Here is a 14102-nt window from a genome sequence, read left to right on the forward strand (position 1 = left end):
TCCTCTGACCCTGGTTCTTCTGGAAGTTGTTTGCTGGGCATCACCTAGCAGTCAGCCTGTCTGTTGGTCTGTACGCCATCTGTCTTTTCCCTCCCTCCTCTTCCTTCCTTTCTGTTAATCTTTATGGGGTGCATGCCGTGTGCTGTGTGCAGCCCAGGGGCTGCAGTGAAGCAGAGAATGCTAGAGATGCTTTCTCAGCTGGAATTCAGAGGCCAGCAGGAATGATGGAGGACGAGATGAGTGGCACATGAAGTGATAAGAGCTAAAGAAAATAGTAAAAGAGGGTAGGGCACCTGGGACTGGGGAGAACTGGTAAAGGCGTGCTTGAGGAAGACCCGAAGCAGGTGAGAGAGAACCACACCCATATCTGGGGGTGTGGGAGGAGTTCAGACAGCAGGTACAGCATATGCAAAGGCCCTGAGGTTGGAGCATGCCTCCTGCATCCACCAACTGTCTAGGAGGCAGGTGGAGCCAGAGCAGTGTGAGCAAAGCAAAGGGCAGGCCACATGCTGAAGACTGTGAACAAGACGATGCCCCCAATCTGGGAGGATATGGTCTGGCTTAATTTTAACAGGATCTCTAATTATTGAGAATCAACAAGCGATGCACAGACACATTCTCAGGAAATAGCAAGGGCTCCATGGAGTTGGTGCAATCAGTTGCTAAGAGACACAGTGATGGGCTGAGCAGGTGCCAGCTCTTCGAGCACCTGAGCAGTCCTGGCCTAGTATCTCTTGCCATACCCCTGGCGCATATCAGCCTCAGACCCTGCACACGCAGGCCACCTGGGGTGAGGGGCAAGGGGCACCACCTCCCGATCTGGAAGCATCTCTTTTAGGGTATTCTAACACCACTTTGTCCCTCCAGTGCCATGTGTCTTTGGGGAAGCCTCCTGCCCACACTTGCTTTAGTCTCCCCATCTATAAGATGAAGGCATACCTCCATGGCTCCTCAGATTCTAAGCATCTTTCTGTTGAGAGGTGCTGTCTTAGTTAGGGTTTTATTATTGTGATGAGACACCATGACCACAGCAACTCTTATAAAGTAAAACATCTAATTGGGGATGGCTTACAGTTCAGAGGTCTAGTCCATCATGGCGGGAAGCATGGCAGCATGAAGGCAGATATGGTGCTGGAGAGATAGTTGAGAGTTCTATGTCCAGATCAGCAGGCAGAAAGAAGAGAAAGTGACACTGGGCCTGGCTTGAGCATCTGAAACCTCAAAGCCCTCCCACTCACCTCCAGTGACACACTTCCTCCAACAAGGCCACACCTACTCCAACAAGGCCACGCCTCCTAATAGTGCTGCTCCCTGTGAACCCATAGGGGCCATTTTCATTCAAACCACCACAGACGCTAAGAAGTATTCAGGAGGGCATGTCAGGGGATGGTGACAGTGTCTCCCCAGCTCTGCATCTGAACAAGGGCTATAGCAGAGGGAGAAAGATGTGGAAGAGAAGATTACCCCCAACCAGGCACTAGGGACTGGACCACAGCTTCCACGCAGTAATGCAGAGCAACAAACAGCCCGATGTATCAGTAGAAGACAACTAAACTCAGAACTCGAACACACCTATGTCCTCACAAACATGGGTCTTGTTCTGAACCCTGAGTGAGCCTACTTCCCCAGTAGCAGGGAGAGTAGATGGGGACAAGCAGGGACTGCATCTACCAAGAGAAGCCCAGGAGATGGTGCCTTCAGCCACCCACAGGATTGTCTTCCAACATTTGCCTCTGTATCTCAGGGAAACGCACCTTGTCCTGGCATCTGGCTGCCGGTGACCCAGGGACCCAGGCATCCCAGATGGGGCCAGTTTCCACTGAACCCAGTTTCCCTGGGTCACATGGTAGAGTGATCATTCCCAGGCTACACATGGTCCACTGTGCGGCAACATCTGCTCAGAACAGAAGCCCTCAATCAAGGAAATCCCCCAGCCCAGCCCACCCAGAGACAAATGACATCCCCTTTCAGTTTGTCTACCACTCAACCTGGAGCGTTTTTTCCAGCCTCTAAACAGCATCATGTTCCCCGGAGAAATGGCTGGCCTGCAGAGTGGGCGAGAAAACAAACGCCTGCCAGCATTTGTGCATCTTTAGTGTGAGCAGGGCCGATGTGCCATTTCCCAGGCTGTGAATCCTACCAACTGGGCTTGGCTCTCCAGACTCACAGTGGGTTGTCCTGAGCTGGTAGCATAAACTTTCCGATCCTGTCTCCACATCTGTGCGTTGGATTGGAAATACCTGGTACCTTTGGGTTGCCCAGGGAAACTGGATGGACATGTGTGGGGAGCATGTAAGCTGAGCATGCTACTACTCTGAGGGTTGGACAGAAAAAGATTAGAGGTCAAGGACGCTGTTGTTCACTCATAACACCTGGACAAAATCTGATTATCACCCCAGATTTTTCTGCCTGGATTGAAACATCTCTCCTATGTCTAGAGTGGGGCCCTGTGGCTTCCAAGGATGTTGAGATGGTACCCCACCCTTGAGGCCACACTGTCCTCTTCCTTACCACAGGGAGGCAAAAGAGAGGCTCCCAGCATTGCTGCATCAGCTCCCTCTGTGGCCTGAGTCTCCTTTCCCTCCTCTTTGGGGCACACTGAAGGAGGGGCACTCAAGCCACTCTGCACTGAGTGACATCTGCTTGTCATTCAGAGATGGGACAAGGAAACAGAGGGTCTGCTCCCTCCTTTGACCCAGGACGGACCTGCTGGGTTTAAAGACTCCTTTGTTCAGGAGGAAACCCTTTACTCATTCACAGTTTGTTCAGCCTGCCCTTGCCATGCGATGTTTATTGAATTAAGTCTCCCTACCGTTCACCCCTGCCCACCCAGAGCTCACAAGCCCAATGGAGGAAGGAGATTTTGATGAAGGGACCTACATAAGGAGTAAGACTGTCGCTCAGTATTGTTAGCATGAACCAGGTCCTGGGTTATGTAAACAATCTACGAATTCAAGGTCTGAGGCTTATGAGAGGATAGATCCAGGCCTGATGACTGGGTCACCGGCAGAGAGACGGTCAACCAAGATCCAGAGTTTGGCTTCGATCAGGCACTAAATGAGGCTTTGACTTAAGCTAAGGGATACATGAGGAGTGGTATTGGGGGTGATGGAATGTGGGGCAAAAGCCACATGGGTGTGCAGAGGGCCAGGGAAGTAGTGGGCACCACATAGGTCCCTGATGAGCTGCCATGCCATGCCAGCTTAATCTTTCGTGACATAACCAGTTATCTGGTATAACTTAAGAGGAAACTTATTTTTGGCTCTAGGGAGTTCAGCCCATCTTTATTCAGCCTCATGCCTGTGCACAGAGCATCATAGTGGCCAGAACATGTAAAGGGGAAGCTGTTCCCATGTTGGAGGAGGAGACAGGAAACCAAGAAAGGAGTACAAGAAGAAGCTAGGACAAGATGGAGCTTCAAGGTCACAACCCCAGCGACATATCCTCCACTTAGGCCCTGCTTCCTCTTTTCACCATGTCCCAATTATGTCATATTATTTTGAATACATCAAGAAATGAATCCACTGATTAGGTCAGAGCCCTCAGGATCCCATCACTTTCCCAAAGCTCATCAACTGGCCACCACGTCCTCATGAGACTGTGGGAGACATTTCATATTCAAACTATTAACAGTGCCCCATGCCAGGAAACTACGCACCCTACCATAATCCCAGGATGTGCCCCTCCACTGAGAAGAACATCACTTCATCCTAACAGTCTCACACATGCCCCAACACCCCAAAACCATCCCGGCACCAGGCGCTTTAGTTCCCTCAACCCATCTGAATGGTTCCTTCCTTCTCAGCATCATTTTGTCACGTCCTAGCATTTACAGAACACCTGCCTCCCTGTGTGAGGATTTGGGGTGCCAGGAGATGTTTTCATCAAATGTAGCCATGTCCATGAGCTCAGCTCCTCTCTGAATGCAGCTGAGTTCTGCTGTCCCAAGAAAGTGCTTTCTAGCTGACAAATGGGGAAGCTGGGCAGTGTGCTTGCTTGTAGAGAGTTCTTCATTGTCTGAGCCCCAGGCCCCCTTGGAGGTTGGCGGGGCCCTGGCTCCCTTCTCAGGATTGCAGCTTTAACTGTTTAGGAGTTTAGAGCAGAGGACAACAAAGCATTCAGTTGTTTGATGATATGCAGCTCTCAAAACATGGAAGCACAATGGTGATGGTACTGTTTGCTTTCTCCTGGTAAGAAGGTGGAACCCTGGGTGAGTAACCAGCATGGGTATGGTGAGATGCTGTTGACATCTGAGTGACAGGAAAGATCCCTAGTGATGGTGGCTGCCTTCACTCCTGATGGAAGGAGGCTCTGAGCCAGGCTCTCTGTCCCCATGTCCCCTTCAATACTTGTCCCAAGGGCTTCTCCTGACCTGGAGTTTGTGGGGCATGCTTTCTTCCTTTCCACTGTGTGGCATCCTTTTCCCAGGACAAGGGAGGGAACCGCAGGGACAGGTATCAGCTCAGCAGCATCCCAGCTGGGTTGTAATAGGACTCTACCACCATGCCCTGCCCTGAGAGGTGACTGTGCCCTTCCGTCCCAGAGAGCTCTTGGCTCTCACGATCTGGGGTGATGGAATGGGGACTGTCCTCACAGATAGCCACAGTCAGCCCCAGTTCCCAGCTTTGATTGAAAGAAACACTGTCCCAAGCAGTGCCAGAACTTCTGCCTCCCCAAATCATATCACCATCCTCCACCTATCTGGAGGTGACAAGCTCTTTTCAAACCAGCCCTGGTCAGTGGCCACCCTGCTTTTCTCTCTGTCTCTGGTTTTCCCATTGCTGAACTGTCTGGCCTTCCCCAACCCTGTCTTCTCTTTGGAGCCTCTCCCCACCTTCCCCCTTATCCATACTTTTCCCTGTAAGGTCTTTTCTTCCTTTTTTCTCCTTCAGTCATGCAGAAATCTAATGCTGCCCCCTACACACACACACACACACACACACACACACACACACACACACACACACACACACACACACACACACTGGTGGCCTTCTGGAAGCTTTTGAAATTCAGCGCCTCAGTTTTTCCATATACATAACGGGAAATGGGCCACCCAGTTTCAGACCTTAGGTGCATTTTGCGATGGCGGAGGGGTGGGGAGTGGCCCGACACTGGAGTAACAGGGCTGGGAGAACAAAGAGCGGAAAATAGCACCTTTATGTAAGCAAGGAGCAGGAGGCAGAAACTGGGATGGCATGGGGAGGGGCGCTATTTTGCTGAGGTGGCTCTGGGCACCTGGGCTTTGATGATATCCAAAGCAGCCATTGCCTGTCCTCGGTACCCGGGCGGAAGGCAGCTAGCTCGAGGACAGCTCCTGGTCATTCATTTCACTTTCCCTCTTCCCCTCCTCCATTGCTCCAAGTCAGAGGGGTGAGAATCTGGATCCTTGTTGTACCAACTCAAATGTAAGGGAGGGACTATTCTGCAACCCCGCAACCCTGAGGAGGGTGGAGACAATGGGATAGGAACTTAAATACCTGTAGGCTTGAATGGGAAGCACTCCACCCTGATTGGGTGACTTGGAACCCTCTCTGAGCCTCAGGCTAGGCTGTAGAACTGAAGGGGAGTCAGCCCCAAAGGGCATGGGGAAAGCAGCAGGCGCTGGGGTTGGGATACAGTATCCAGGACATGCAGACGTGCACTGTGGCCTTGGACCTTGATGCCTGCTCTTTGGGTTCTGCTGGCACTGCCCTACTTCTTGGTTGGGCTGGCTGCAGCTATTTCAGATGTATAAGGAACATGACTTGGGGACTCGGGCTCCAGAGTGTCTGGATCTGGCAGATGGAGCCTGGCTGCACTTCACTGTGCTCCAACCAGCTGCCTGCTGTGTGCTCCACTTTCATCCTCTTCCACCTGAAACACCTGGGCTCTGTCCAATTCCAGGGTGGTGTGACGCAGACCTGGCTTAGTTACCCAAGTTACTACAGAATGGCTGTCTTAGGGTTACTATGGCTATGATGAAACATCATGACCAAAAGGAAGTTGGGGAGGAGAGGGTTTAGTTGGCTTATGCTTCCACATTCATAGGCCATCACTGAAGGAAGTCAGAACAGGAACTCAAATAGGGTAAGAACCTGGAGGCAGGAGCTGATGCAAAGGCCATGGAGGAGAGCTGCTTACTGGCTTGCTCAACCTGCTTTCTTATAGAACCCAGGACCACCAGCCCAGGGATGGTACCACCCACAATGGACTGGGCCCTCCCCCATCAATCACTAATTTAAAAAGTTCCCCAGAGGCCAGGCGGCAGTGGTGCACGCCTTTAATCCCAGCACTCAGGAGGCACAGCCAGCCGGATCTCTGTGAATTCGAGGCCAGCCTGGTCTACAGAGCGAGATCCAGGACAGGCTCCAAAACTACGCAGAGAAACCCTGTCTCGAAAAACCAAAAAAAAAAAAAAAAAAAAAAAAAAAACCCTACAGGGTTGCCTACAGCCCAGTCTTATAGGGGCATTTTCTCAATTGAGGTTCCCTTCTCTCAGATGACTCTAGCCTGTGTCAAGTTGACATAAAATTAGCCAGGACAATGTCCATGCATCCTTGGACCTGTCACATTCCTCTAGATCTACAATTACAGGAGATGTGACAGATGATGGGGAAGAGCCATGGCGCCTGCCTCAGGGCCATGGGAAAGTACACACAGTAAGGTTGGGTAAGAGCCAGGCACCTAATTCTCGCCTGACCTTTCATGACCCTCAAACCTTCCCACCCTCGCTCCTAAATCATGGTCAGTGTTTGCTGAATGACTGAATGATGCTCCAGGTTCCTAGTGCCCCAGAACAGGGCAGGTTTGCCCAATTCCAGTCAGCTGAGCCTCACCTGCTCCCCCAGCATCCTCTGCAGCAGGTGACACTGGCCATGTGGGCCCATGGCAGAAGCTGCTTTTGTCCTTAGAGTAGACACCGTGGGTTTCCTGAATTCTGCATCTGGGAAGGACCTGCATGGACAAACTGGCCTTGTCACTCACCTCAGGCAGGAGGGGGTCTCTGATGCCCATCCACCAGAGATAATTCCAGAGAGCACTATGCTCATGACAATCGGTAAGGGATTATGAGAAAGCTCCATGACCTTTCTCTCTGAGGAGCTCACCCTCAGGGGCCACAGTAGACTTACTTACTTGGTAGGCCTTTCACTCTGGGGACAGTTTGCAAGGCTTCCTGGATTTCTAATGAGGGAAACCTTCCAAGGTACAGTGTCAGGCCCTGTGGGAAGAGCCATCGAGGGTTTAGTGGATCAGCTGCAGGACATGGTCGGCTAGCCATTTTACATGGCACACAGAGGCTTATGACTTGCCTGTTGTCACACAGCCGTAAGAGGCAGAGCGGGATGTGAGCTCAAGAAAACCTCAGAGGTGACCTACAAAGAGGACCCAGCGTCCTGTCCATCTGTGGCTTCCTCCCTGGCCTTTGCAAACACATGTCCCCTGTCACCCCAGAATACTTGAAGCTTCTGGGGAAGGAATCTATATTCAGGAGGCTCTGCCTCAGGACCTTCTGTCTACAACTATGCCTCCCCCTTGTTCCAGCCATCATTACCGGCCCCTACAAAGAACACAGCACCTCCTCACCAACTCCCAGCATGCTCAGCCCCTGCCCCCCAGCAGCTAAACCAAGCAATCCATTCACTGACATAGACTCATCCATTTGTTTACCTGGTAGACCCAGCAGCCACGGTTCTGAGCACTGAAGTCACAGTGGCCTAAGTCTTGCCCTAGTTTATACCCAGTAGGAAGAAGAGATAGCGCGGCCACATGTGACCTGTGTACGGAAAAGTGGACCAGGTCAGGATAGATGGATGATGCTATCAGGGCTGGTCGGGGAGGCCCCAAGCCATGAGAACCAAAGGAAAGGTGGAAGTGAGTCATGAATGGTGCAGGTGGCAAGACATCTAGTGCAAAGGCCCTGGGGCGGGTGTGATGATACCGGAGAAGTAGCAAGAAAGGGCCAGGCTGTGTAGTCAACAGTGAGCTTGGAATTCCTCCCAAGTGACATGTTAAGGCCCCAGGGCCTTGCTTGGACTGGGGGTGTCCATTACTTGATTTCTTTTCCAAGGACTGTCTGGCTGTTGGGTAGGGAGCCGTGATGAGTGAGAGAAAAGGAAAATGGGACAAGGGGAGGGGTGGGTTGCTCAGGTAGGCCCGAGCCGGAGGTGACCTGGAGCCAGTGGAGCGTGTCTACAGCCCAACCAAGACAATGGCTAGTGAGAAGAGCGAGCCACACTTCCTGCAGCGCTCCTGCTTGGCAGGAGGGGACATGAGCAAATGGAATCTTCTTCGTGGAAAGCAAACTTGACCTCATCTCCGAGGCAACCCACTGCCCTCAGGCTCAAGTCCAAGCATGACCAAGAGCTGGCAGAAAATTCTCAAGCATCCTCTGTGTTCTTCCCTGTTTATGCACACACAATTCCCAGGGTCTGAAACATGGCTTGCTGCTCACAGTCAGACCCAGTGTCCATCCCTAGGAAGCCTTCCTTGGTTGCTGCTCTCCCAAGTGTACTATATGCTGATAGCCATGTGATGCCCTCTGAGGTCTAAACACACACACACACACACACACACACACACACACACACACACACACACACACACAACATACACACATTCAGGCAGGATGATGCCTCACCTCCAGCCCTAGCTGCTGGGTCCAGAGCCTTGGGGACTGTTCATTCAGCACGGATGGCTCACTGGAGACTTGAGCAGGTCTGGGTGCCTGCATCAGCCAGCGTTGTCCGTGGAAGCAACCTACAGGATTACTCTAAAACACAGGAAGATGAGGTCTCATGAGGACAACACTCAGGAGACCATAGGACGTCCCAGGACTTCCGTCTACCAGCTAGAGGCCCAATATGGCTGTTTTATCCAGCTCAGCTTGAGAAGCAGCAGTCCCGGTGTGGGAGGGTAGGTGAAGGGCTTGGTGAGACGCAGCACTGGGCTGTGCTGTACTGGTCTGGACCTGGGTTCAACCCTAACATTGCAGAAGGAAAAAGCAGACCATGAGGCGGGAGAAAGTGGGCATCCCTTGAAGTCCCCCTCCACTGTGGCGTTCCTCTGGGGCTGTGGTGGGTACTGAGGCTGCACGGTGGGGAGGATGATGTTTGTGGCTGATTTCTCTCAGAAACGTCCCCACAGGCACAGAGAAATCACACTTACCAGCCATGTAGGCATCCCCTAATCTAGCCAGGTGAACACAGGGTGCAGTCTCATTGACAGTCTGGAGGCAGAAGGAGATGATGGGCTCCCGTAGCCCCCCCTCCCCCCACCCCCAAAGAACCCACCTCAGAAGAGCTCACCTTGCTCGTCCAGAGTCCAGAGAAAGCCTTTTGGCATCATGAAGTCACTTAAGGGAGTGTAGGCTGGGGGGAGGGTGAGGCTCTGGAAACATGGCTCGGAGTTAAGAGCACTTACTGTTCTTCCAGCGGGCCTGAGTTGAGTTCACAGCACCCACACTGGGTGGTTTACAGCTGCCTGTAACCCCAGCTCTAGGGAATCTGATTTCCTCTTCAGGCCTCCCACATGCACACCACACACACACACATACACACACACACACACACACACACACACACACACACATGCACGCACACACACACACAATGTGGCAGAATTAAGGAAAAGGTGGATATGTTGTAATATGTTATCCAGTTATACATTAAGTTACCCCTTTGGGGTTGAAGCCATGGAACAGCACCCTTTCCTTATATACACCTCATTTGCTATTGGCCTGTTGTGTGCTCCACCCCCCAGCGTTCTGTCACTGGATGTGGGGGTGCTAAAGCTGTGGAGCACCACACTTAAGGCTCACGTCTAAGACACCCCCGGCATCTCCAGGTAGTTCAAGGAGGGTCTGAAAATGGTCAGGAGGTCACAAAGAGAAATTGACTTCACGGCTTGGAATGTAGCTCAGTTGAGAAGAGTGCCTTTTGGTTGTGCAGAAAGACGTGGGTTTAGTCCCCAGCATCATATACACTGAACATACTGGCACATGCCTCTAATCCTAGTACTTGGGAGGTAGATAAAAGGAGAGTCAGTTCAAGGTCATCCTCGGCTACATAGCAAATTTAAAATGAGGCCAGCATTGACTACATGACATCCTGCCTCAAAAATAATAATAAAATTTCACTTCCAAGCGTCTAACAGAAAAAGTCACTGTATTGCTCTGAGTGAGTAAGGTAAATATCCACGGAGTGGGGTCTGCCAGGTAACCTCAGCCATTGGAAGGTGTCACAAGGTCCTCGATTCTGTGCCCTGGGAAACAGATGGGCTCTCCTCTCAGTTCTTGCCTGCTCAGCTTGTCTCTTGTCCATTTCCAGAACACGTTAGACCTGGAGGCAACCGGTGAGACCACCCAAGGCAGCGTTAACACCCTCCCGGATGTGTCTGTGGTAAGGCCTGCTTGGTTCTTGGACTCCTGGGCTCTTCTTGGGGATAGCCACAGAAAAAGGACACAAGCGGGTGGGGGGACAGAGTCTCTGCTGAGAGCCCACCGACCCAGCTGATGGCCTGGGTTCTAGTCTGGCCTCCCTGCTGCCTGTGTGGCCTTGGGCGAGCTCCTTAGGCCCTCTGTGCCTGTGTTTTCCCATCTGTAACATGGAGCTGAAAATGGAGCACCTTACTCAAAGCTGGGGCCAGAGTGAGTCAAGTGATTCAGTCAGAGCAGTGAGACAGTGCCTGCATGGCTGCCAGAGCTTTCCAAGCATGGACCCTGGACTAAGGAAAGGGAACTGGTGGCTGTGGTCCATTTCTCCTGCTCACCAGGCTCACTGCATCTCAGGCCCCTTGTCAACACATCGTACGCTCTGCTGCTCTCATCCCTGCCTAACCTGCTGGTGGGTGCACTATGCTCAGAGAGGCACCTTGCCCTGTCCGTGGCCACACAGCCCTGCAGCCCTCGGGTGCCTCCACCCTTCCCCCACCTCTGCTCGTCCAGATGGTTCCTGCCACGGAAATACTTGTTTTGTGTTGCCATCTTCTTCCTCCTGCCTTAATTAAGTCTTGTCACTCGTGATGAGCCCCTGCCGAAGCCAAGAACTTCAATTCCCAAAGGAACCCAGTGGGTCCCCAGAGACACCTGCCAAGATCCTGGCGCTCCTCGGCTGCCGAGATGTAGGGAGCAGTTTTCCACTGAGCGATGCATTATTCAATACAGTGTGGCCGGGAGCTGAGGCGCAGGGACCGAGTCCTTGCGGGGTCCAGCACTGTTTGCTGTCCCTCTCTGGCCACCATGGGCTCTGATTTCTACTCCTGTTGGGTCTTTTGGCAGGACGATGTGAAACCTCCCTCAGAAGATCTGTCCGGCATCAAGCCACCTCCTCCCCCGCCACCACTGGCTCAAGATCAAGACCACCGGCTTGGCCAGACACGGAAGCCAGGGAGGGAGGACCCTGCACCTCTGTCTGCTGCTGCCCACTCAGGCATTGTCTTCTCAGCACCCCGGAATCGAAGCCCGCCCCTGGGCGCTGCACCCACCCCAGGGCCCTCCTCAGCAGCACAGGACTCGCCCTCCTCTCCCATTTACGCCTCCATCTCCCATGCCAACCCCAGGTCTAGGAAGCCGCTGGACACCCACCTGGCCCTGGTTAACCCGCACCCCATCGGCCCCTTCCCCCGGGTCCAGTCCCCACCACACCTGAAGAGCCCTCCTCCTGCAGAGACCCCGGGGGCTGGGTCCTGCCTTCCGCCACCGTCGCCCTCTGACCACCCCGAACCTGTGGGTGCAAACCAGCACTTCGTCCTGGTGGAGGTACACCGTCCGGACAGCGAGCCTGATGTGAACGAAGTGCGGGCTCTGCCCCAGACACGCAGTGAGTATGGCTGCCCAGCTCTGTGACACAGGGAGGAGGGGGGGGGGGGGGTCTCTGGTCCCCAGAGTCACTCTTCCTGTCGCGATTGGTGGGTCCGGGTGCTGCAGAAGGGTCTGCCAGCCTGCATGCATGCGGTCTGGCTCAAGGTCAGCATGAAGATGGCCTGAAGCCAAGATTTGAGTTTGGGTCCCACTTCTGCCCTTGACCAGTTATTGGTTGCACAGCTACCATGAATGAGTGGCACCTTCTTCCCCTGGCAATGTGGAGTAGCCACTGCCAGGTCACTGGGTGGGGTCTATGTGGGGGTGGAGTTAGGGGTCTCCTACTCCTACACCTTGCGTCCATCTCACAGCGTCCTCTGGAAGACTGTTTGGGAGGGCAGGGCTGGCGTTGGTTGTTCCTGACCATTCAGTCTGGCAGAAAGAAGGTGCTGGGTTCCAGGGGTATGACAGTCCCAGTCACAGGACCTCTGGATGGTGTGTAGAAGTCAGAGTGCAGCACGCGGCCAGGCTGGGGCCCCTGTCTTTTAAGGAATGCCCAATGGGGATATGGAGGGAGCCCTGGCTGTCCAGCAGTTAGCTAGGCTCTGCTGCCATCGTGTGGCTGAAGTGCTACACACCACCCCACGAGGTAGCCTAGGAAAGGGCAGGCAGGGTCAGGGGACTTGGGGCCACAAGCACAGATGCTGAACACTGTGACCCTGCCCTGGGGAACAACTGGCAGGTGTGAGAAGAGCAAGCAGGCCTCTGTAGAGATGCTGGGCAGGGGATGGTGGGAGCCAGGAATGACCGGAAGCCTTGCTGGCCCTCTTGCCCTTCACTCATGGAGTCCCGCCGCCAGCCCTGTGCCAGCATTATTGGTCTCTATTTCCCTCCACTGCTCCTCCCTGTGCACTAGTCTTTGAGATGACCCTACTATGTAGGCGTCACTCTCCAGGGTTAGAACAAGGCGGGGTGGGGGGGTGGGCTCTGAGATGATGTATCACTCACCCAGGCTTGCGCAGCTGGTCCCGGGGCATTCACACCCAACACACAGGATCCACAGTGCATTTTTTTTTTTTTTTTTTTTTTGAGACAGGGTTTCTCTGTGTAGCTTTGGAGCCTTTCCTGGAACTCCTCTGTAGCCCAGGCTGGCCTCGAACTCACAGAGATCCGCCTGCCTCTGCCTCCAGAGTGCTGGGATTAAAGGCGTGCACCACCACGGGCCCGGCTCACAGTGCACATTCTTAAGCAAGAGCCTCCAGCTCAGGGTTCAGTGGCCACGCACAGAATGGAGCAGCTTTGCTGGCTAGAGAATGGGATAGGCTAGAGAATGGGATATGTATACCCACCACTCACTTCACATCAGGGTGGTCACGGGGGGGGGGGGGGGGGGCGGGTACAGGGCAGGGTGGTAGACCTTCCACGTTATTCTTGTGTAACTGTGACCTTTAAAAAAAAATCTCCTAATTCAAATACCTATCATTAAAAATTGACATTATGTGAATTTGAATAACAAAAGCAACAACCCATTTCTGTGAGCTGGGCTGGCCCATTAACCTCTATTTTCATATTTGTGCCAGTGGTTAGGGATCTGGGCAGAAATCCCGGATGTAGTGACTGTCGGGCCTGGCCCTGCTGGCAGATCAGGTGGTCAGGAGATGGGGAATGTTGTAGGGAATATCCCCGGCCCTCCAGCCCCTGTGTCCCATCATCTTCCCCTTCATCTTTGCATGGTGAGTTTCCATAGCCATCCAGTCCACAGCCCCATCACCTCCCCGCAAGTGGCCCTCCATGACTGCTTCTGTTCCCTTGTCTGTCCCCAGCAGCCTCCACACTCTCTCAGCTCTCAGACAGCGGGCAGACTCTAAGTGAGGACAGTGGCGTGGACGCTGGGGAGACAGAGGCCAGCACCTCAGGCCGAGGCAGACAGACAGCATCCACTAAGAGCAAGAGTGGCAAGGAGCTGCCCCAGACGGAGAGGACCACAGAGGGTGCCAATAAACCCGTGAGTGGGGGAGTGCACGTAGGATCCTGGTGGAGGATGGCAGGTCCTGGGAATCAGGAGACACGTAGCACGTGGCCCTTAGGAGGCATTGCTGGAGTGATCCAGAGGGTCACTGTGCTAGCAATCTGGAGTCCCTCTTTGCCCTGATCCTGGGTGGCAAGGGCTGGCAGCTGTTCTACACTCTAGTGTGGCATGGTAGCTGAGGTTGTCTTTAAGGTCAGGCCTGGGATTCCAAGTCTCCACTCCACCAGGTGGTCTGGGCCTTGGGCATTATTAAAAAGCCAAAGACTTAGCTTAGTCCACGTCATATTTGAGGCT

The 14102-nt window shown here is 53.4% G+C and overlaps 1 protein-coding gene across 4 annotated transcripts in view; it reads left to right on the plus strand.

Annotated features, from left to right (window-relative positions):
* Whrn (whirlin) overlaps positions 1-14102 on the plus strand; it is an 86600-nt gene that overhangs the window by 71237 nt on the left and 1261 nt on the right. For 2 of the 4 annotated variants that reach the window (XM_052716380.1, XM_052716382.1), the window contains 3 exons: positions 10308-10379; positions 11258-11798; positions 13603-13784. In XM_052716380.1, coding sequence (XP_052572340.1) covers positions 10308-10379; positions 11258-11798; positions 13603-13784 — 795 coding nt within the window. The remainder of the gene's footprint in view (positions 1-10307; positions 10380-11257; positions 11799-13602; positions 13785-14102) is intronic. The other 2 variants (XM_052716381.1, XM_052716383.1) reach the window with 1 other exon arrangement.

Source organism: Peromyscus californicus, unplaced genomic scaffold (assembly GCF_007827085.1).
Source record: "Peromyscus californicus insignis strain IS unplaced genomic scaffold, ASM782708v3 Scaffold_5__1_contigs__length_169319896, whole genome shotgun sequence".
Taxonomy (NCBI): Eukaryota; Metazoa; Chordata; class Mammalia; order Rodentia; family Cricetidae; genus Peromyscus; species Peromyscus californicus.